Below are 23,157 nucleotides of genomic sequence, written 5' to 3'. Positions count from 1 at the left end.
CTCTTGAACTGCAGTTTTGGGGGATATTAAAATTAATATATTTTAACTAAGGCCCAATTATATAACTGTACAATACACCAAGATAAATGCAATAACATTTGCTATAGCTGAAGAGCAAAAAAATGGAAAACAACGTAATATTTCTCTATAGGAGGTTGATCATAAATCACAGTATTTGTATAATGGAAAGCTCATGATCATTAAAAAGGAGAATGAAAATTTATATATGAAGATATGAATGATCTCCCAAAACATATCTAATAAGAAAAAAAGTATGTTGCATGTTCCTGTGTGTGTGGAGAGGTATGTATAAGGGGTGCGTTTAGAGGTGCGAAAGGCAGATACTGGCACAGAAAACTTCAGAAACACAGAAAAAAATTCTCATCTGGTGCTGCCTCTGCATAAGAGGACAGGGGCCTGGGGCAGAAGGAAAAAATACTTCACTGAATTTTATACTGCATGTATGCTTTCGACTAAAAAAGAAAGACACCAATTTTTCTGTGCTGGGCAAGAAATTACAATATGCATAAATATCAAATGAATGCTAGACGCAAAATACATGATAAATGGTTGGTTCACTTTTTTATTCTTTTAAAATAAAGACATTAGAAAAGTCAAGTGAATATACGAGTACCTGTCATTAGTAAATTATAAGCTTCTTGTTTGGAAATTTTCCCATGGAACCATCTTAAAAAGAGAACAAATTAAATTTAAATGTAAATCAAGAGCCTTTTTTTGCCCTTATATTATCAAAACTAAACAACCAACAACATAACAGGTGTAATTCAAGCTCACATGAATGAAACAATGCAATACAATTATTTCATTCACTTTACATTTGTTACTATACTTAGCAAACATGCATAATTTCAACAAAATATAGAAAAATTACGGACTATCTAGTATGAACTACAACTTCCATATTAATTACCAATTCAAAAACAGCAATGATTTTAATCCTAATAATGACAAACTGTTATATGCTTACATCATACCTACTGTTCTTTCTTTTTAATAGGAGGGAAAGGTGGTACAGGAAGAACCCATTATAGAATTATCCAGGGGGGGAAAAAGTGAGTTAATTCTTTTCATATTTCTCTCAAAGTGAATTTCTCTATAAGTTCTCTCTTCAAATAAAATCAACATGGTTGATTCATACTTTACTGAAAATCGGAAAATAAGGTTAAATAGATGAGAAAAATACCATCGTCAAGAACTGAAAGAAAAGAATGACAGTATTTCCAATTCTATTTGAGCAAATGACCTATCAAATTAGAATGCTAGAATATTTTATATTCTGTATACTTAAAATAAGCTTTTATAAATTATCATAAATGCCATTATGGTCAAGATCCATAGCATATAATAAATAACTAAAGTATTTAAATTTTACCTTAAAATAAAATGACCTATTTGGTTTAAAAAATTAATTACTAGTGATTGAACTACTTAAAATCTCTAGTTTACCTGAAGGACTATTATCTTATCTTGCTGATTAACACATTAATGCCAACTGACAATTACAGATCAACATCCTAGCACTTTGCATATATTCTTAGGGTCTACAATTAATTTTAATAGTGGCTTAAAGAGAAAGATAGAAAGTAAAAACACTACAAGACTAAAACATATATGTGCTCTAAAATCCCATGTTACAGGGTTAGAGACTATTCACACTGTTTTCAGCCATCCATACTAGTATTGAGCAAAGTATTAAAATATAACTGAAGTTTTACCTTTTCACATGAATGAAATGTTAAAACTTTTAAATTCTCTATTTAACTCTATTCTAACCATTAACTTGCTAATTCAGATCTCCTGGGGCTCCCAATGCAAATTATGAATAATATAAAGCAAATATACAGCTAACTGAAGCAGTCCAGGCTGCCTTAAAATGTAGTGAGGTTCTATATTACATTCTTTTCTTTCAGTTCTATATTACTATCTACTACAAATACTAGAACAGGATTTCTGTATTCTGGGAGAGAGTTGATTAGATGACCTCAAAGACCAATCCTATATTTTTATAGCTAGAATAAAGGGAAAAGGAGGAATATAAAGGTGGAGGGAGCGACAAAGGGAGTTTAGAGAACAAATCAGCAATATTGTTTTCTGAAAAGATTAGATTTGGGTTTCCTCAGACATTTATTATCTTTATGTAACATGTATATATTTCAAGCACATGGTTTGCACCAATAATAGAAAAATGAATTTCTGCTTTTTTAGGAAGTCTCTATTCTAGTAAGAAAAAGGGACACAAATGCTGTATAACTATAAAAACAATGTAGAAAAATATAATAAAGTGCAGTGAAAGGTATGCAGAGAAGAGCACCAATTCTGCAGTGTGTTTAAGAAAAAAAAAAAAAAACACTTTGGGGGAAAGTGATAAATGAGTTAAATCTTTAAGCTGAAATAAGAATTAACCAAACACAATAGAGGGGAATTCTGGCCTAGGAAGTTAACTAGAGCAAAAGAAGAAAAACAATACTATCCATCTGAAGATCCACAAGCTAGAGAGTAAAATACTAGAAACAAGAGACAGGACTAGAAAAGAACATGAGAGCTAGATCAGAGGATCTTTTTAGGCTCCACTACAGTAAAGATTGTAGAGAATCAGTTAAAATTTTTAAATGAAAAAGTGATACAGTCAGATACATGTTTCAGGTAGATGACTTTGATTATTGGAAAAAAAGGATCTGGGGAGACTAAAGCATCAAGGAAGAACAACTTGGAAGTTATTGCTACATCAAGTCCTGGTAAGAGATGAAAAGAGCTTGAACTAGAATATGGTTGTTTAAGATTGAGAAGAAGGCACACATTCAAGGAATATTTTAAAAGATAAAGTTATTATAACTTGGCACCTATATCATGGAACTAGGGAACTGAAAGAAAGTTGCACCATCTATCTAGTCTTGAAGAGCACTCATGGATGTTACTGAGGACACTTCACTGCCAGTCTCCATCGTAAAAAATTACAGGGAGCCGACAAATACATAAAATAAACCAACACTTTTGCAAATTTAGTTTATGCTAAATGCCTAATAGAAAATTATAAAGTTCAAAATACTGAACAATCAAAACAGTATAAATAAAATTTCCCAGTGCAAGTGCGATTTATACTTTACACTATGAAAAAAATGGATGTAGCTTTAAAATATATTTTAAGTAAATATATGCTATTATTTTTAATAAGGATAAAAATATAGATTTCTAGCTGCTCTTGAAATACAGAAGATTTCACAACACCAGACTCCCGTTCTTGCATCAATTAAAGTGGTCACCCTACTGCAGGCAAACCCTTTCTAGTTTTTGACTCCCTACAGTCTTCCTGAATGTAAAGAGTGCCAGTTGCCATTATCACTACACTTATGGTGTTGGTTTTTTACAGTAGGGAAATAGTTCCATGAACCTTGATCTCTATCAAGAGGGAAAAAAAGATCAAGATTATTGTAATTTAAGAAAAATGAGAATATATACACCTGACCCATTTCATTTGCTTACATTATCTTTAAGACACCTCTAGGCATTAATTAAGATTAGTAATTCCTGACAGAGGTAGTGGGGAGACTAACTAATATATAGTCAACAAGGTAAGATCTCACTGATGGAGCCTATTTGGCAACTGCATAGAATGACACAGAAAATGAACTCAGAAAAACATCTCATGTATTCCACTTAAGAAGAGTGCAGAACTAAATAAGGTGACTGCAAGTGGAGTATTCAGTTTAATGGTTTTATGTTCCAGTGATTAAAAATAAACACTAGAAAGGCAAGCCTTAAATTCCATCTAGAAATGTTACAGGATGGCAAGAAAAAAATGTTCCACTGAAAAGATAGCAGATTAACAGTCTACTAAAATAATATGAGTAAAATAGAATTGAGATTAAGAGTTAAGACCCTTGAAAGGAAATATATAGAAATAAATGTCAAAAGGCATGAGAAAGAACACTTTTTTAAAGATCTTCAAGGACAGTAATAATATTAAAGCTGAAACGCCACATGGAGTAACTTCCCCTAAGAGATTATTGGTTACAGCTAATAACTTCTGGAATATAAAAGAATGTGGCAAGTAGTAGCTGTAGTAATATCTGGTCTTTGAATGAGACCTTACAAGATACTTAAAATCAGCATGAAAAGATTATAAGAAAGTCCTTGCAGAATTTTATTAACATGGTGAAGAACCATGACCTTGGGGAAAAGTTCTCTATCCCAAAAAAACAAAACACCCAAGCCATAAAATTCATAAAAGATGTGGCAATGAAAACAAGAAATACTATAAACAAATGAATGAGAAAATAAAGGAAAATGTGAGGAATTGTGATTCATAATGTTATCAATGTAACATTTATTGAAAAGTCTTTTTGGTGATAAAAGAGTTATATACAGGTATAAATCACTTTTATTAAAGATTATCGCTAGGTCCTTAAGAAAATATTTAGACATCAGTTCCTGAACCAAATAAAAAAATGTTTAAGTCAGCTCCCAAAATATCAATTTTCTTTTAAAATATTTTTTGGCCAAAGTTATCCAATTAGAAAGTTTAAGTTTACAATATATATATTTTTTCCTTTTAATATAAACTCACATTTTGCCTTCATGTGGATCTTCTTCCCGGCCCTAAAGGGGAAGACATTAAGACAGTATTTTATATAATTAACTATTTATCTATTCTTATTAAAGATAATAAAAATCATATCTTCATACATATCTCTACCCTGCCCTTCATATTTATTTATATATATACAAGAAAAGATATTTTTGTTCAAGAAATGTCCTTCCAAAACCCCTTACTCTTCTTCTCTTATTGTGATTATTCTAATTCAAGCCCTTCCCCATCCCCTTTTCTTAAACCATTACAGTAGCCCAACTAGTATAATTACCTCTGTGCCCCATCCTAACACTTCGAGTTGGATTCATCAGTTTCTTCCAACTCTGCCTTGCATTAAGAAACACCAAGCCAAACAAAAACGAATTTTAAAAAACCAAACCTTTAATACCCCTCTACTGCTTACAAATTCCTCAGTTTACAACCAAAATCCTTCATCATATGACTCAAGTCTATGTTTCCTGTCTCATACTACCAGTTCTCTTTAGGGATCTATACCATGGTCGCACATAACTACCTACCTATTTGTTAATCTACATTCTCCCAACACTGTAGCTTGTTCTTTTTCACTTAAAATGTCCTTTCCACTCAATGCTTCCTATCTGTTAGTTAAAACCTAAACCATCTAAGCAGGATCTGTCTCAAATGTCACCTCCTCAGTGAGACAATGAGTCCCTAAAACATTTACTTTGAATAGAAAAGCTGACCTTCTCTTATCATCTTTTGAACTTTACCTTACTCTATTTGATATTCCTATTAAGATAATGTCAGGGTTATTCATTCTATTGCAGCGACTATAAGCATTTTAAGCTCTTAGCCAATTTTTGTTAACAGCCATCACCACCATAAACACTACTACAATGCTAGGCATATAATTTTCACTGAGTATATGTGGAACTATAGTCCTAGTCCCCAGCACAGTACCTGACATTGAGTTTTCACTGAATAACGAAGGGAAGAGTAGAAAAATGGTCTAAATATACATAGATTTACTTCTCTCAATTTGGTCCTCCCTCATCAAATACCTAACCAGACTAAAAAACACCCACTGAATGTCTATTACATTACAAAGCAGTTATGCTAAAAAAATTTTGAAAAGAAAAAAGATAAAGAAAATTACATAAAAACAAAATGCATTATCATTGACCCAAAAAAGTTAATCTCTACAGAAGAGGTTCATACAATAATTTAATTTAATACAATCAATGGAATGAAGAATTAACAAGGCGCTATATGGAAACACAAGAGGAAACAATTTAGCCTAAGAGAATTTAGGAATGCATAAAACCTCTGTGAAAGAAGGGGCGACACTTGAGCTGAACTGACAAAGATGAATCAATTTTACAAGGCATTCTAGCAGGGCAAGAATGTCAAGAAAGAGAGAAAAGAACAGGCTTAGAGACAATAATTCATTCAACAAACATTTAATGAATGCCTACTAATGCCAGACATTATTCTAGGCAATGTGGATATATCACTGAATCAGACAAAAATTGTCGTAAGTGTACATTCTAGAGTTAAGATATAAAAGTATAAATGTGCTTTGAGAACAGTAATTAGAATTTCAGAGTGGGAAACTCCTTAAATCCAACCACCACCGTCAATTGAATGACTGAAATCCAGACAATCTCTGAATGACTTTTCAATCTACAAGGAATGTATGTTCCAGTGAAGATTATTATGAAAAATTACTCTAAATGTTAGAGTAAAAACCATTTATATAACTCAAACCTGAAACTAGTCCACTGTTAATTCAAAGTATGACTATATTCATTTTTATCAGCCACATCGCATTGTTCACTCAGACCAAGGTGAGTGAACTTTTTTTTTCCTTTCCTTGTACTGATGTTAGGTGGTGTCACTGCATCATAAATTTTTTTTCTGTACTCATTGGATAACTTTCCTTGTTAAAGTTTGTTAAATATGACCCAGAATTCCAAGAGGTCAAGAAAAGTTCAATTATACTGAAATTACTTTAAATAATCAGAATAATGGGGAAAGAAGGATTACAGCAGGGAGAGGAAAATCCAATATAAAAGTTTTAACTAAAATTTTGTAGTAAAATGAATATAGATAGTAAGATTCTTCAGTTTGAACATTTCTTGTCTATATGGGATAAATATCTCTCCTATTGTAGAATACAGAATATTAATCTAGGGATTAGGAATTCTAATCCCAGCTCTTCTACTAAGTAACTATGTGACTATGAGTATGAGTAATTCCTCCCACTTTGTCTCACATATTTTACTTCTACATATCAACATCTGCCTTCCAGAATAGGCAGACAAGAGAACAGAAAAGAAAAACATTCTCCACTGCTATCTTCCTGTAACAATAATCAGAGCACAAATTTCAAAACATATTTCCAAGGTTCGTGGCATAGTTTAAAATCAGTAGCTCTGAGAGTTGTGAAAGATAACAGAAAACCATTCCATTTCACTGGACAAATGAAAGGGAAAGGTGAATTGCAACATTGTAATACATTGTTTGATGTTTTAGTGATACTGAGTATTGGCTTGAAATGCAAATGCTGCTAGAATAATGACTGACCTCCTATCTAAAAATGCACAAACATGATTATATTGTGTGATAAGACTACTGATAATATAGTATGTATGTTATGACAAAGAAAGGGGAACACTCAAAATGTAGAACCTTGTGATAATGTATGTGTAACATAACTAAGTTTTTCCAAGGTTACTAGAAAATTATACATATATTTGGAAGACAAAGAATTTGTGATTCCGTGATCAGTTGGACATAACATCATTTTGAGGAAGACCAAGCAGACACAAATAAATACAAATAATTACAAATGTTAATACATTTTTAATTCTTAGGAATCTCATGAAAACCTGAAAGTTGGCAGCTAGGGATAAAAATATGCTAGCTTAGTTATGTTTTTTACAAATAAATTCTTTTACTAAAAGTAAATACATTTTAATGAAAAATTCCTTATACTTATGAATTGAGATTTTTCAGAGAAAAAATATATTCATAGCTAATTTCCCTGATAATAGACAAGTTGCACAAATTTACAATATATTAAGAATTCTGAGACAGAGAAAAAAAAACTTACCACTTCTTCTACTAGGTCTTCAACAATAAGGCCTTGTTCATCTGTTCTTAGATTTGTAACCCACATCCATCCATCTTCTAATTCATTATGAACAATAAACATATCTCCTTTTAAGAAACTGAAAATAGCAATTATAAAGTTATTAAAATAAAAACTTTAAACATGGAAATGTGAATAATCATGTACCACATCATAGAGATAATGATTTTGGAAAATGCAAGGGACTAAAAAATATCTGAGGTTTTTGTCCTTTTTCTGGCATTATCTACATGTAAAACTTTGAAGACACTGAAAAACCTGAATCTTAATTTCCTCATGGGTAAAATGGATTTAATAAAGGTACCTGCACTATCTACATACATCACTGGATTATTGTTAGATTCAAATTTTTATAAACAGTGATTATATATGTATTACAGGCTTTGGGGGTGTAACTCCAAGAAATTGATATTGAAAATTTAAGTTTTAATGTTATTATTCTTTCAGATATAGGTTAGATTTAAAATTATAAACATGTCATTACACATATGCAAGATATAGTTACTTTACGAAAAGTTTATTTGAAGCACAATTAGCATTATGCAGATGCTTATAATAATAGGTTTTATTTAATTCATTCAGATGTCCATGATCCAATAAGTATAGCATTCTTTCTCTAAAAGTGCTAACAAGAAATATATTGTGAGAGTGCATTCTTGTATTTTTGTTGTTTTTGTTAATTTCTGAATAGAAAGATGCATATACAACTTAGTTTCTTTTCATTGGAATCTAGATGTTTTCACCCTCTACATAATCACAGGAGTAATATGTTGTTGATGTATGTGAATATAAAACCATTAGTAATTCCTTGAACTTTTCCCTTTAGACTTAAATGCCTCTGAAAGCTTAAAGGTTTCGAGATTGGTTGGATGCTACTACTGACCCTACATCTATATCCACCTCTCTCACACATTTTTAAGAATCAATTTTCCTTTTGGTCTTAATACTCACAAACCAAAGTTCTATTAAATAAATAACCACTTCTCAGACCTTAGAAAACTTGTTTTTTTCCTAGGATATCTCATGCTTCACTGTTTCTTGGATGAATTGAAGAACAGAAAAACGTACACAATACTTTAGATGTGCTCTATTTGAATAAGCATAGGATACTATATTCTATCTTAATTCTACAACTCTTATTAGCAGCAACCAATTATTTTACCAGCTTAATGGTAGCAGACATTACCACTTAACCAAGTAAATTATTCCTTTCTAGAACCACATAAATAAATACATTTAAAAAATAATTATGAATTAGTAAAAAGGGAGTACGAAGGAACAAATAAAAATGAGAAATAACAAGTGTTATTCCTTGGTCAAAAGTACTCATGAGTTTTTTGGGTTTTTTTACTTCTGTTATTGTTGGTATACTAATAACTTTATGGCACAAAAAATGAAAGCTTACTAGCACAAACAATGAAAGCTTACTAGCACAAACAATATAATCATAAGATTCATTCTGCATTATTTTGCATTGTTCCCCAAAACAGGTTAAAAAGTACTTTGTTAAATCTTATCAATCTTCAGATATTTTTACCTAAAAAACCGTCAAAGGTAAATGCAAATTTTAAAGACTCATAACTTCATACATATTGATATCAAATTAAAATTCAGACATTCTTGTTTAAATCTTGTTTTAAACCTTATTTAAATTTTCATCTTCCTAGATCAGTAGTTCTCAATTGTGAAAAGTTCTCTCTGTACCTTTTTACATTCTTAAAAATTGGTATTCTAAAAACATTTTTATTTACATGAATTATATCTGCTGATATTTACCATAATCAAATTTAAAATGTTATGAAATAATAACTAATTCCTTAAAAAATAATAATATGCCCACCTCATTACATGGTAACATCAAGAATAATTATAATTAATATAACTTTAGTGAAAATATCATTTTTACATTTTTACAAATCTCAATGTCTGGCTTAACTGAAAACTGCTAGATTCTCATATCTGTCTCTGCATTTAATCTGTTGCAATAATATTTTGCTTAAAGTACATGAAGAATATCTAGCTTAACACAAATATGTAGTTGTGAAAGGGATGAATATTTTAATAGCCTTTCAGATAATTATAGATATCACACCAAAAACTCAGCAAGTGGTACTTTTTTGAAGGTTAGTTGTAATGTGAAATGTAAAATTATTTATCAATGAATGTTCTGTACCCATTCCAATAACATTTGTTTGTCTATCTCGTACTTTGAATGAATCTTTTACCTGTGCATAATTTAGTAACATCACCACTGATCATTTAGAAAATAGCTGTTCACTGAGCTATGTGTATCTTCCAGATGTAAACACATTATACACTATCAAAATATCACATTCACCAAAATATTACCATCACTCTCATCAAAAAGTCATTAAGTATTTGGAAAGCTGTCAAACTCCTGATGGCAGATACAGTGTTTCTAAAATTCAAATTTTTGCTTAAAAGCTCAAATTTTGTCACTGGAAACAAATACTGCCAGTTATTTCCTTTGAAATAACAGATTCACTTTGTTCTTTTTTCAACAAAAATGTCAAATACTCAAGTCTGAATAACCATAGTTTGCCTGTCAGTCATTCTCTTATGTAAAAACGGTGTGCACAAAAGCAGCAGCTAATTCAACTCTCAAATCACTGCTTTTCCTCAAGACATTAAACTTTGTTAGGCAGCAAAGATGCTTTATGCGTATTTCCCTTTTCATCACATAAAATATTAAAAAGATGTGTAGCCAAGGGTTGAGATTTAGTAAAATAAATATTTTTTTACTGTTTCATCAAGAACATTCTTAAGTGAAACTGGCTTATTTGTGTGTTTCACTGAAGTGCGTGGCAGTGAAGAACACTGTAGAGTCTGGTGCCACTCTCTTGATTTGTACTAAGACACCAGCAGTTTCACCGTCTGTTGCTTTTGTATCATCCGCATAAATGTCACAGTAAAAAGGCAACTGATGTCAGTATTATGATGAAAATAGTTTTCATCTCATAGACCCTCTGAATACATGGATCACACTTTATAAATTACTGTCCTAGGTGAGAATTAACAAATTATCCAAAATTACTGAATTTGTAATTTCTTTATTATATACATTTCGTCTCTTTCTTTTATTGACTTTTCAATCTTAGTCACAAATAAAGGTATGTCAATAAGAACTAAGAAGTCATTATTCTGAAGACAATTATATAAAAATGAAATTCCTATTTTGACATTCCAGACACCTGAATTTTCATTGTATAAAATATTGTATTTCCAAAATGCATTAATACCTCCCAAAAGTTATTACTATATTTTAAATGCTGCTCGATTTCAATGAGAAACTCTATATTCAAAAGTAGCCTTAAAATTTTACCAGTAAGAAATAAATTTTCCGAACTATAATTGAAAAAAGATCAACAAAATTTTCTACTAGATTTAAATAGCTTATAGAAACACACTGATAATTTGACAATTATCAAATTATATAATCAAATTATATAGATATAATAAAACAAAAAAATTACTATGTTCTATATCATTAATAATACTTAAAATTATTCATCCATCATGTAAAACAGAAGTTTAATTATCATTTGAGTAGCATTTACAGTTGAGGCATAAATGTCATGTAGAAACAAAAATTAAATTAAGAGTACAGAATATAAGATAACATCTTACTTTGTCAGCGATAGTCTAATAAAAACTAAGTTATTTCTCCTGTCATCTTCACTGTGGCCACTCTGACTCAAATCCACAGTCTGAACAGAGAAGCCAACGTACTGGAACAATGAACTCAATATTAAAGGCACTTTTACCTTGCTGCATGTTATTTCCTTAAATCTCAAAACCTTCTTGGTCCAAAAGTAATAAATTTCAAAGTCTTATATGTTATAAAATACCTTATTTCATCAGTGTCTGGTACTTTTGTGTAAGGCAGAATGGCTCGAACACGCCTTCTATCTTCCACTGGCTGGAAACCATAAAAATTATTTACAAAAGATAAATAACCTTTTCATGTCAAAGGCAAATCAGGTATGTTCGCACAAAATGAAAGCCAATAAAAATTCACATTATAAACTCCACAGGATCATTCAAACTATTTTTTACTGAGGCTCTAAATACTCAAAGCCTAGAAATGTTTGTTTTGTTGTTGTTTTTACAGAAATTCTTTTAACAGTATAACCAATATGTTTTTATCAAGTACTATGAACAATTATTGAATTTGAAATAAACTACATGGAACATATAAATTAACTTTGATGATACAGAAGGCATCTCAGAATCTTGCAGCAATTTCGGTATTAGCACTACGATATCGGTAATTAATCTTCATTTTTCAAAAATATTTGTTAGGCTATCACCATATAGTATTATTTTTAAAAATCAGGTAACTTAAATACAAAATCACAGAAAAATTTTTTTCTTTTTTAAAGAAACTGTCAGTTTTGCTCTGACAAAACCATAATCAAAATTTAATGCAACAAATACTTCCTGAGTTATATTATTATTGTTGTTGTTGTTGTTGTTGTTACTTTAGGTGAGGCAATATTATTATTATTTTAGGTGAGGCAACCCTTGGTTGACCTCACAGATTGCAAGGACCTTGTCGGCTTACAATCCCTTATTTTTTATTTTTTATGCCTACAGCACACCTGGTCTTCCTAGGTGGTCTCCCATCCAAGTACTAACCCAGCCCAACCCTGCTCAGCTTCCAAGATCAAACAGGATCGGGCTTGTTCAGGGTGGCATGGCCGTAGACTCTTGAATTATATTAAATAAACATCAAGAAATCAAACAAGAGCTAACCCAATTAATAAAGTTTTACTTGCCTCTGGCGGTGCAACTGGATAAAGCAATTTTTCTCCTTTAAGCAAACAGGAAACATGACTGTAATAACCTATTAGGTCTGACAGTGAAGAAAAACGTCTTCCACCAATGTAGTAATCTCCACACATAGCAATAATCCTATTTGTACCAAAAAAAGAAAAAAGAAAAAAATACAGTATAACAAAAACCTTTAGAGACAATTGTGAAGACCAAGTTCCATAAAATTATAAATCCATAATTTTCAATACTCTTTTAACTACATCCCTGTATTAAAATACCACTTAATATTTTTATCATGTTAATTGTTTGAGGTTATTTCTTTTACAAATGTATATGTACGCACTGATATGATACATATCATATAAACATCAATTACACAATTCATTATAATACTTGTAAATCCATCCTCAGATACCTTTTCTCACTTTCCATATTTAAGACAGAATAGCAATTTCAGTAAGTTTTCTCTGGCTAAAAGTAGCTTACAGATCTCGTGAAACATTTACACAGAGAATAATAATAATTTCACATTCTACATGTAGTATGTTAGTACTCTTAAAGCTTATTTTAAGATCTAAAAATTAAGGGCAAACATTTTATTGGTTAACATTATAGGCACTAGATTTTTTCCAATCTCTCCAACAACAAAAAAAAATTGAATGAAATATGTGAATATATTTATACAGACTTGTATACTGGTACTTAAAAATCTACATGCCCATTTAATTGAAATGAACATTTTCAAAGTTTCAGAACACTGAAACTAAAGGGCACAAATACTGAGTCTTAAAAATGGTTTCCTGTATTTTCAATTACTCTGTATTGCCACTTTACTGCTCAAAGTTTTCTTATAATGTAAAGAATATATACTTTATACTCTAAAAGTGATAACTTTACTTGGGCACAGTAATGCCCAATAATACTGTATTTAACAAAAATGTAAACATTCAATATCTACTCTAAATCACTGATTAAATCTGTCTCTCCTCCATTATTTAAATGTCACTGACTCGTTCACCTTTATTAAAGCAGGTATTTTTATAAATAAGACAGCAAAATAGCTATATTGTATAGCCTCATAACAGAAAATAAAGACTTACCTAAAATGGTTGACAACATTTGTCTGGCTAAGAAATGAAAGTACAAAGGACCCTGGTCTCCGATCACTCTCTCTTATAAGGTAACTACCGGACTTCCCTGCCTGTCTGAGGCGTTCTTCTGCCATAGTTCTATCAAGTTTGCCATGATACCACCTAAGAGAAAAAATTAAGAGATTAGAATAAAAACAACAACCATAAAATTACTATTGGTAGTTGAAAAACATGCTACTAGAGGTTATAAATATCTACATGAAACTTAAACATTTAGATCTTACTTTGAACTAGTTATTCCAATTTCACCTCAATTTTTTTTATAAGTTTCAAAAGCACGATTCAATAATGTCATATGTATACTGCATTGTGTGTTCACCAAAGTTAAATTTCCTTCCATCACTATATATTTGACCTTTATCTTAATCTACCTCTCTGCTCCCTCTTCCAAAACTCCATTGGTTTTAACTTCTCAGTCTCTCAAAAAAATTTATTTGGTCAGTTTTTAATTTGTTTTATAAGCTCAGGCCTAATCATCTCACATATGAGTCTTTTCTATTTTTGTCGATCTCTCAACCTCCAAGACTGTCTATCTGTTCAAGATATACTTATTAAAATATCAGATCCTTACTTAGAATAATAAGAGTAAGATGGACAAATGAAAATGTATTATTTTATTATTTCTCTATATACTAAGGAACTAAGACATGACATAACTTTATTCTATTTTAGTGTCTCATCCTAGAATAGGAAAATAGAACGATGCTGTCTAACAGCCAGTGTTCTAATTTCCCATTTCGATATGAAGCTGGTTATTCCCTTTGGTCTTAAAATGATCTACTCCATAACCACACATTTTGAACTCGACTCCTCAAATATGTTAAACATATGGGAAATAAATACTACCACTACCTTTCTCCTTTTAACTTTTCTGTTCTCAGTTTAACTATATTCTACCTACCATATTACCACTCCCAGATAATCTTGCTAAAATGACTGGCTGTAACTCTAGCATCATTCCATGCTACCAATCTATGCCCACAAAAGCCTCTTGGATTGATATAAATAGAAGCATATTTAGAAATGGATTGGAATTTTCATATGGTCATGGTAACAAATCTACAAAGTACTTTTTATGAAATATTTTTGCACTTGTAACATGTCAGTCATCCAAACTTATTCTTTGGTACTTATAATCTAAATTAAACCTTCAGAAGAAAACAATAAACATTCATAGTACATTCATATAGTTAATATCTAATGATAACTTAGTTACAACTACTAGACTATTATGCCTTTTTTTGTAAGTTTGTTGTAATGAAAGCTTACTATTCTTGACTCCTTAGTTAATTTTTTTTAAAAAATTTAAAATGTCTTGAAAGAATTATTTTTAGTTTTCTTCTAAAAACCAATCCATTTATATTTGGAAATCTATGCATAAGACTGAAATAAAATAATAAAAAATTTAATCGTGGAGCTTCATTATAAGTTAATAGGAAAAACATACTTGTAAAGAAAGAATAATCAACATTGCAGTCCTCTAAAATTCTAGTCTCAATTCAACAATTATCTTTGAGGCTACTCAAGTAAATTTAACTTTCAAAAGTTTTTTTTTTTTTTTTAGTCTTAAAAGTTTAGACTAATGATCATTAAAAGTTCCTTAAAGAGCTAAAATTTAACAATATAGAATCAGGACAAAATTTTGAAATTCCACACTAGAAGTTTATTTAGTTGTGAAAATATATGAGACATCCTTAGAATATAATACTGGTTCACTCTTTATTACCTAAAGCAGTGGAGCTATGCCACAGAGCAGATTTACACATCAAAGAAAAATTAAAGACAATTTTAAGCAAAGGTCCTATTTTTGTGTACTTGATATTTCTTAAATTTCTGTTGTGTTTTATGCAAAATGTCGATTAAAAGATTTTATCTAATCTCCATCTTGTGAACTCACCATGAGACAATACAGAGGTACGTGAGGCATTACACAATTACTAATTTATAATAAGTACCTAACTAAAGACCTTTACTGATATATAAAAGAAGTATTTGTGGTTTTCAGCTTTTACATCTATGTACTCCCTATAAGATTTGGGCATTAAAATTCAAGGTAGAGGCATTAATCTAAATAAACAACTGTTTCCTGAATATTAGCGATTCCCTTCACGTCGAAAGCTCTTAAGATTCAAACACCAAAAGTAAAACCTGTCATTTCTTGATTACAATTATAAACTGAAATTAAATTATCCAACAATAGGTTTATAAGCACATATGTAAAGTTGGATCTGATTTTCAAAAGTATTTAAAATATCCTTCTGCTACAAATATCAACCTGTTCTAGAAAAAAAAAAAAATGGTCTTAAAAGTCAGAATTTCCTGAATTATCTTGTTTACTTCAAATTATCAGGGTGAATCATATTAACAAAAACATTTTAAAAGTATATGCACAGGTATTTTAAAGCTACTACTGAAGCATAAAACATACCAATTAAATTGTTACAATGCACAATCTGCATCCCATTTAAACACTGGCTAATAAAAAAATCATAAGTATCACACTAGGTAAAAACAATTTCATTTAAATTTCATATAGCATGATATGCGGCTAAAACTATTTTATAAATAAATCACAAATCCAATATGATGTAATTTGATTCAGTGATTTACAGAACCTAAAGTAAAAGCTCTATATCCATTGAGCACTAGTCCTTGGATATACTTTGAAACGATGCCTCTCAATCTTTTAACCTATGATTTTTTGATAAACATTTCACCTTCCAGGAGATTCAGAGTCTCTAAGTGGCAATTTCTCATAAAGAATCATTATATATTCTATTTAAACCCCGTAGCAAAGAAAACGCTATTTTTCTGAAATCTGTAATATAATTCATTTTATATAAAAAGTAATGTGGAATATGCCTTCTCAAAATATACCACCACACCACAGATACAACGCTCCTTAAGAGGAGACACTTCCCTAGTGGATATCTGTCTCTAAGATTCAGTTTAATAAAAATGGTACACTTTCTCACTGTTCAAATAGTTACAGTAGGCATCATTATAAGGAAATGAAAGAAAACATTTAATCATTCACATTATTTCTCTAAGTCTTTACAGTCAAAGCCTTATTATACTTCTTTAATGGTAGTTTTGGTGGTAACTATTACCAAGAAAATTTTTTTTTAAAAAAAAGAAAGAAATGCAACTGGAATCTAAATACTTCAAAGGAATACAATAACTAGAGTATAGTATGAAGGTTCTGAGTGTAATATGAGATTACAAAATATCTATGGGTTAAATCTCCTAAATTAAATGTTTTTACTCTACTTATATTTGTGGTAATTTTAACTCACAGACTGAGTATGACACATAGTAATATTAATTATAACAGTAACTGCTGAATGAAGGAAGAATTGTTTAATTATAAAACAATGTTAAAAAAGATTTTAGAAGTTCAGTTCGACCTCTCTGGCTATTAAAAAAAAAAAAAAAATCTCTTCTTTAATGTCCACAATTAGTAAGTTCTGATCTTTGAGGACTGCTATCTTTGTTTAAAAGGATATGAAAACAATTTAGGCTGATAAAGCTCAAAGAAGGATGGCCATACTGATACCTTCTAAACTTCTTCAAAAGAGACTAAGCCTACTGGTGAGACTAAGACTTACCAGAAACCATCTCCAAAGCTATGGTCAAGTCACTACATTTTGCACCTCATTAACATAACTTGTAAAACAGGGAAAATAATCTCCATCTCAACTTCAGAACAATTAAATAACTGTCTTGAACTCCTTCAAAGCAAAATATTAAAAAAAAAAGTACTACTACAAGGTTATAGTATAGTATAATGGTTAAGAGTAAAGTCTCTGGAGCCACTGCTTATGAATCTTAGCTCTGCCACCTGGCTGTACAAATGTGAGCCAATTAATTTCTGAACCTCAGTTTCCTCATCTATATAAGATGTATTCTAACAGTACCTATACTTCATAGAAGGGTGGGTTGATATTATTATTAAATTAACTAATACATATATAAATTATATACGTATATACACATGAAAGACTGCAGAACTGATTAATACAACTTCATCAATAAAACTCTCAAATCGTATTACTGTTGCATATAGATGATTAATTTGTGAATCAACTAAGCCACAATTATCTTCCTACTTTCCAGTCTTGTTTACTTTCCATTTAATTTTGGGAAGAGAACAAGAGAAACCAATCTTGGTTTCTGCTAAAACACTGATTTTAAAAAGAAATTCCTTTTCCCAAAACTCCGTTTTTGAACATTAAAGATCATACAAATTAATTTGTGCTGGAGGCACCATAGTATTATACACTAGAAATTCTTCCATTTTTCCTGGCAACTCTAGAAGGAAACCCTCAAATGGCTCTATTCTTTCCCAGTGTGAATATATATATTCCTTGGAGAATGGTAAGGACAGTATGCATTTGACATACTGTGACTTAAAGTGACTAAACACTCTAATAATATATCTAATGTGTTCTCCTATTTAAAAGTAAATCGATCTCTCTCTGTCTCTCTCTCTCTCTCTTTCTAAGATGAGAAAAGGAAAGCAAGAAATTAAAGAAGAAATATATTTTTTTCAGCTAGCTTTGCAATTTTTTGTTGAGAAATGTAACAGACAGATATGGAGTCCCTTGACTTCATTTCCTTAGAAACTACACAATCACTACCTAAAATATAGTATCTAAGATGAAACTATATATATGAAATAAATCAACAATAACAGACAAGTTGCTGAAATCATTTTCCTTTTAAATTTGGAATCACAAATTTTTTTTATATAAATATATATTGTATATTATTGGGAGCACATTTGAAGGGCCTAAGAGGGAGGGGCCTTTGTGCTTTTTAGATGGTCTCTCCTAATCAGGAAGAATACAGAAATCTATATATAGAATATAGTTTAGAATTTAGAATACAGGAAACAGCCTGGTCTGAATACAGACATTTCATTCAAACTACACAATTATTTAAAACTTGACAATTTTAAATGGAAACTGTCTACTACAGTAGAAAACAATTAAAATAGTGCTTCCATCAACAGACTTCCTTCTTCTAAAAAGGAAACTAAACTGACATTCCCAGCAGATCACTTTTACTTTCCACTATGCTCTTCCTCTTAGATATGTCACTTTCACCAAAGTTCTTACATAGAAATATACATGCAGAAATTCAGTTGCCAAGAAATCTCTTCTGTAACCAGAATCACTTGGGACTGTGTGCTCAATCATACTACAAACTTCTAAAGTTTTTCTGTAATTCTCAAAGATGCTAATCAAATTTTCTTACACATGCTTGTCCTTTATGAAATTAAATTGGTTATTTCAGGTTGGTAAGACATGTATATATAAATTTGCTAAAACTACTATATTCTCCTAAAGCCCACATATTTCCTTTTAACAAACATAGTTCCTACTGTCATACAATCTGGAATGATAAGAAAAAGAAACTTACTTTTCAATGTGAAGGGGAAAGTAAACAAAATATACCTTATGCTAAGTGATTCTATTAGGTCTTTTTTCATATTTACTAGTAAATTTACTAGTAAATTCACTTGAACAACCACTAGGTTAAGCATAATAGGTGTAGTACCCCTTAGACCAACTATATCACTTAAACTTGAGAAGAAATACACATATTATGTGAGATATTTTGAGTATATTTGTGTTTCTGGCAAATATCAAATGTGTGTGTATTTATGTATTTAGTTATATACCTCAGATCAAATTAAGTCAAAATAAGAGCAAACATTCTATTTCCTTTTGCCACAGGTAACATATTTCGAGTTCAAAAGAGGTTTTTGTTCTGGTAAGTTATTTCAAATGAAAGAGGATTGTCACATGTTCTATCCATCCAAAAATTTAGTCCATGGAAAGACTAATACACGAAAGGTGGGAACCAACACCATGCTTATATAGGCAAAAGTTTATACTGAAATGCACTCCACAAACTCTTGTTCTTACTACCCTTCACTTCCATCACTTAGAAAACAGATAATGAAGGGCAGGAAAAGCTACTCTCTGAAAATGTTATGCTCTAATCAAACACTTTTAAAATAAGAATAAGAAAAAGCACAATACCTACTAACAGGAGGCTAATATCAGTTCCTACCTTACATCCTCAATCTCATCTATGTAATTTCATTCCCCCAAAACTACCAATTCATATAGTTCAGTTTTTCTTAGAACTTTGACAATTATAGTGTTGTAACCAGTAAGTGCATAAAAATAAGACAAGGAAATGACTTGTGGCCATCTGGTCCAATGCATTGCTGCAACATAGCTGTAAACTACCTTGAAGCAAAACTTTATTTAAAAATAAACTTTTTTTTTTTTTTTAAATTTCACAATATGGTGATTCACTGGCTACCTACTGCAGCCAAAACATTTAATCTGTATTTTAAGATAGATACCTTTAAAACACTAAATTTGAAGGTTAAAAGTAATCTTTAGTCAAACATTGTCTTTTATTTAGTTCATCTCCAACAAACTATACGCCAAACACTGTGCTACATGGTAGAAAAACAAGTTAAACCACAGAACACCATAACAAGAGTTTATGATCTAGTGGAGAATAGAGAACAGGCAAGTAAGTAACAGAATATGAGGTCATATAGAAAAATATCAGTCTTAGGATTTTAGTATATACTTCTTGAAAAAAACTGATGGCTAAACAGAAACAAAGGATGAGTAGCAACTAATTCAAAGGAAGGAAGGGACTGAGAAGGTGAGAAAGATGTCACAGGCAGAGGGAAAAGTACAGGCAAAAAAAAGTAGTTTATATACAGATATAGGAACATAAAAATACTTTAAACTTTCAAAATATACTTTACAAGTCTAATTCTTATCAGATGAAAAGAATATAAGCTTGCCAATTAGACCAGACTTATAAACTTACTGGCTGAAAGTTCTTTCAGTTCCTCAAACAGAAATATATCTCCAAGAACATTTTAAAAGTTCAAAATATTTGCAGATCTATCCTCTCATCTGGTACCTACAGTGGGGGACAGGTATTATACCACAGCACTCAAAATTCTCCATGACATGCCCATTATTCTCCTTTATGTCCCCTATAACCCAACCAAATTACATTTATACATTTAAGAAATCTTTTTTAAGTACCTACTATATTTCAGGCACTGTTTTATTAGACACTGGTTTTAACCCTTTGTGCTTCCTCAAGGTGTTTTTCCTATATAACATTTTTTTTTTTAAATGAAAGTGAAAACATTATACAATTGAGCCAAAGGTCATCCTAAAATTAAAGTGTTGTCTATGGATTTCTTGCTTCAGAATTTTCTATTTCTCTATTTATTCTTACTCATGGAAATATATATCATATAGCTCAAACGATAATCTTTATGAGGCTAATACCCAAATTATTCTCTCTAAACCTGGCTTTCCTCCTAGACTTCAGGCCTAAGTTAACAAGTACCTGCTAAGAATCTTCACCTTAAGGTGAATATATCCAAATCTGAAAAATTGCAACTACTTTTACCACCATATACACACACAAACATACACACATCCCTCTTCTTCTCTATTTCTCTATATTGTTAATGGACCAGCTTCCTTCCTAGTGTTCAGACTCTAAATCTCAAAAGCAACTTAAGATTCCTTACTATCTCTACCCACAAAACTACTGCCAACTTGTGTATTGTATCTCTAATATCACTGAAGATGCAATATACAAATTATTCTCTAGTTTTTAATTCCCTCATTGATTACTTTAGGTCTGGCCCTCTTTTCTGCTCATGCTGTTTTTACCCTTCCTACAACTGTGGAAAGATCATCTTCCTAATAGACCCTTCCTAAACTATAGGCTTAATCATTTCACTCTAATAACTCAAAAAGCCTACAAATGGCTATCTATCACCAAATGAAGTACAAACTATTCAACTTGTCATTGAAAGGCCACCACAAAAGCCTCCAACCTACCTTTGAGGGAGAGAGGTGCGGAATTTAGAGAAGAGAAAGATGAAGATGAAGTTTAGGTTTGAAGTATGTTCGTGATTGTCAAATTTAACTGTTTACTGCTTACCTGGAAAACAGCATGAACTAACCAGTGACTTCTGAAAAGCTGATAATTTTTTTCACTACTAGTTTTTACACTTCTTCAAGTACATTATGAAACCAAAAGGCCCTCAATCAATAAAATAACCACAGTAACCACCCAAAGAAAGAAGTGTTCATCAAGTAGGTACCATGGCCAGAACAATGATATTTCAGAGAACATGTGTTAAAGGGAGGAAAACTAAGGCATATGCTAATAATTATGCCTCATATTTGCTTTAAATTTATACTCTTCTAGCCTGTCTTTTCAAATAAATAGATCTGGTCTCAAGACATTCCAATACAAAGAAAGTAAACATTAATAACTGAAATTTATCCAGAAGAATGTCAGTTTAAAATCTCTTATTTTGATAAATTTGAATATCTGCTACCTCATTTTCTAAATTATAATGAAATTACAAATAAATTAAATTACAAATTATCTAAGAAGCCATAGAAAATTTTGATTAAAATTTTGAACTTTCATCCATAGAAATCAAAAGATCAGCCTACATATTCATTTTTTAAAATTTGTTTGTTTTTTTTTTTAACCTATAGTGTACTGTATTTTATATCCACATTGCGTCTTAAACAAAACAAATAACCATAAATGCCAGGAAGTATTTAATTTGCTTGATTACTAATATATAAAAACAATGGAAAATAAGACTGTTATTCTTAAGTTGTTGCTTGTTAGTAGTATATAAAATACAAACAGAAGTTGTTCAACCCTCTCCCATATCAAGCATTCTAACATGAGATACCAGACAGTACTCTATACTTACTCCAGACTGAGATGTTCTCTCTAAACCCCAGATCACATACTTCTTTAAAAACACGAGATTTTTAAAAAGGAAGCTTTTGTCTATTAGCCATTAATAAGAACTGCAACATGATTCTGTGCTTATTTATGAAGACAGTAAATATAAAAATCAGAATATATCCATTTTAAAATAAAATTCTTTATATTTTAAATAATTTAGAAACTTGATGCTGCCTACCTCCCAAATATGTCCTCAAAAACTGAATATTCAAGAAGATTTTGTTTCAGATCTCCAAAATAAAAAGGGGTGCATGCTACTTATGTAATCTAGGTCAAATATTCATTGCACTCATCTGGTGTCAAAATATAGAGTATTTACCAATGTAAATCGTTCCTAACTCTCCAGTTGATTTTAAGGACAGATCTACATTTCCAGCAGCTGCTGGGCCTTTCAATCTGGATATCTCAATAGACAACTGAAACCCAACACATCGAAGAAAAAAAAAATCACCTCATCATCATTCTTTCCATTTCCTTCTCCTAACCTCTTCTTTCTCTCCTGCTTCTCATTTCATGTCATCAATCCACTCATCCAAGCTATTAGGTAGAACCATATAGTTTTTTAAGATCAAAAAGGCAATTACTGATGGTTCAATCTAGTGGAAACCTCTCTTCAGTATCTTTGACTTATTCCTCTTTCT

At 30.8% G+C, this 23,157-nt stretch overlaps 1 protein-coding gene and 1 pseudogene across 1 annotated transcript in view; both read right to left on the bottom strand.

Annotated features, from left to right (window-relative positions):
• RASA1 (RAS p21 protein activator 1) overlaps nucleotides 1-23,157 on the bottom strand; it is a 102,642-nt gene that overhangs the window by 41,944 nt on the left and 37,541 nt on the right. The window contains exons 2-7 of the mRNA XM_011378981.2: nucleotides 13,622-13,774; nucleotides 12,524-12,659; nucleotides 11,594-11,664; nucleotides 7,686-7,803; nucleotides 4,586-4,617; nucleotides 635-687 (exon numbers count right to left, since the gene is read on the bottom strand). Of these exons, the coding sequence (XP_011377283.1) occupies nucleotides 635-687; nucleotides 4,586-4,617; nucleotides 7,686-7,803; nucleotides 11,594-11,664; nucleotides 12,524-12,659; nucleotides 13,622-13,774 (563 nt within the window). The remainder of the gene's footprint in view (nucleotides 1-634; nucleotides 688-4,585; nucleotides 4,618-7,685; nucleotides 7,804-11,593; nucleotides 11,665-12,523; nucleotides 12,660-13,621; nucleotides 13,775-23,157) is intronic.
• Nucleotides 12,333-12,453, bottom strand: LOC111732196 (annotated as a pseudogene).

The sequence above is a fragment of the Pteropus vampyrus genome, unplaced genomic scaffold (genome assembly GCF_000151845.1).
Source record: "Pteropus vampyrus isolate Shadow unplaced genomic scaffold, Pvam_2.0 Scaffold11, whole genome shotgun sequence".
Classification (NCBI taxonomy): domain Eukaryota; kingdom Metazoa; phylum Chordata; class Mammalia; order Chiroptera; family Pteropodidae; genus Pteropus; species Pteropus vampyrus.
The sequence above is the reverse complement of the archived record's forward strand: the minus strand, read 5'-3'. Positions and strand labels throughout refer to the sequence as shown.